This window comes from Rhincodon typus, unplaced genomic scaffold (assembly GCF_021869965.1).
Source record: "Rhincodon typus isolate 14 unplaced genomic scaffold, sRhiTyp1.1 hic_rhity00009597, whole genome shotgun sequence".
Taxonomy (NCBI): Eukaryota; Metazoa; Chordata; class Chondrichthyes; order Orectolobiformes; family Rhincodontidae; genus Rhincodon; species Rhincodon typus.
In genome coordinates this window covers 6,272-8,001 of record NW_025975235.1, presented here as the reverse complement: position 1 = coordinate 8,001, position 1,730 = coordinate 6,272, and the positions used below count along the sequence as shown (strand labels likewise).

The 1,730-nt window shown below is 47.1% G+C and overlaps 1 protein-coding gene across 1 annotated transcript in view; it reads right to left on the bottom strand.

Annotated features, from left to right (window-relative positions):
- Window positions 1-377: 377 nt before the first annotated feature.
- The window catches only part of LOC125482382 (calpain-1 catalytic subunit-like), a gene marked incomplete at its 3' end in the record, with an annotated part of 1,949 nt that continues 596 nt past the window's right edge, over window positions 378-1,730 (bottom strand). Inside the window, exon 2 of the mRNA XM_048594452.1 lies at window positions 378-477. Within this exon, the coding sequence (XP_048450409.1) occupies window positions 378-477 (100 nt within the window). The remainder of the gene's footprint in view (window positions 478-1,730) is intronic.

Below are 1,730 nucleotides of genomic sequence, written 5' to 3'. Positions count from 1 at the left end.
CCATGAGACAGAGAGAGAGAGACAGAGAGCGAGAGAGAGAGTGAACAAGAGAGAGAGAGAGCGAGAGAGAGCCAGAGACAGCGAGAACGAGAGGGAGAGACCCAGAGAGAGCACGAGAGCGAGAACGAGAGAGAGAGACCCAGAGACAGCACGAGAGCGAGAGAGAGAACGAGAGACGCCTTCTGTGCTATAAGTCTCCACTATCGACTTGCACAGATGTGCAGGGTTAGATACAGAGTAAAGCTCCCTCTACACTGTCCCCCATCAAACACTCCCAGGACAGGGACAGCATGGGGTTAGATACAGAGTAAAGCTCCCTCTACACTGTGCCCCCATCAAACACTGCCAGGACAGGAAGAGCATGGGCGGCCATTCACTGTGATATCTCTCTGGTTTGATGATCTCACCGAGGGCTCCCTGACAAACATCAGTTCGAGATGCTCCAGCCAGAATGAACTGTGGGTCAGCTGCAATTTCCTGCCGAGAGAAAGAGAGAATTTTTAATATCAGTGACTCAGGAAAGATCTGACATTTCCATCATGTCATTCACACAAACAAGCTGTAGGCCATTCTGTCCCTCAATTGTGGCCCACCTTTCTGTAGCATCATGGCTGATTTTATCCACCTCCCCATCCTGGATATCCATTCACCCTGTCCTTTAACAGGAGTCTGTTTCCCTGTGCCTTTTTTAAATGGAGTAAAGCTTTGCCTATAATGTACCCAGAGGCAGGAACTTTAAGTTTACAACAGTTGTTTCTGCCCTATATTTCTCCCTCACAAACTGACTACTAAATGTTTGTGTGACAGTAGTGCAGTTGATGCAGTTTATATGGATTTCAGCAAGGCCTTTAACAAGGTCCCACAGGGGAAACTGATAAGGAAGGTAAAAGCTCATGGGATCAAGGGTAACTTGGAAAGTTGGATCCAGAATGGTCTCAGTGAGACAGAGGGTGGTATTTATGTGACCAGAGCCCGGTGTGCAGTGGTGTACCTCAGGGTTCAGCGGGTTCTTTGTCCCACTGTACAGCTACTATTAGGGGCCTATAGACTACTCCTACCTTTTTATTTCTTACCTCCACCCATATGCATTCTACATCTTCTGATTAAAGATTATTTCTTGTGATCGTACTTATTCCATTCTGTACCAACAGTGCTACCCCACCTCCCTTCCCTTCCTGTCTCTCGTTTTGAAAAGTCACATGCTGTTGAATATTTAATTCCCAGCTTTGATCTCCTTGTTGGGCAAGATTTGTGTTAGACATGGGATCCAGGGTCAGCAGTAGATGGGAATGTGGAATTCCAAACACACAAGCAGATCAGCTCTGATCCTGCTGAATGGCAGAAGAGGCATGAGGGAGTGAATTGTTCATGTAGATGTTACACTGGTTTGTTAGAAAAACAATCTGAACAGTTCAAAACTCAAGACAGGGGCAACACTGGAGGGTCAGAGGCTGAGGGGGTGACCTTACAGAGGTTTGTAAAGTCATGATGGGTATGGATAAGGTGAACAGCCAAGGTCTTTTCCCCCAGGGGTAGGGGAGTCCAAAACTGGAGGGGCATAGGTTTAAGGTGAGAGGGGAAAGATGAGGGGCAACTTTTTCACACAGAGGGCTGTGTGTGTATGGAATGAGCTGCCAGAGGAAGTGGTGGAGGCTGGTACAATTACAACATTTAAAAAGCATCTGGATGGGTACATGGATAGGAAGGGTTTAGAGGGATATGGGCCAAAT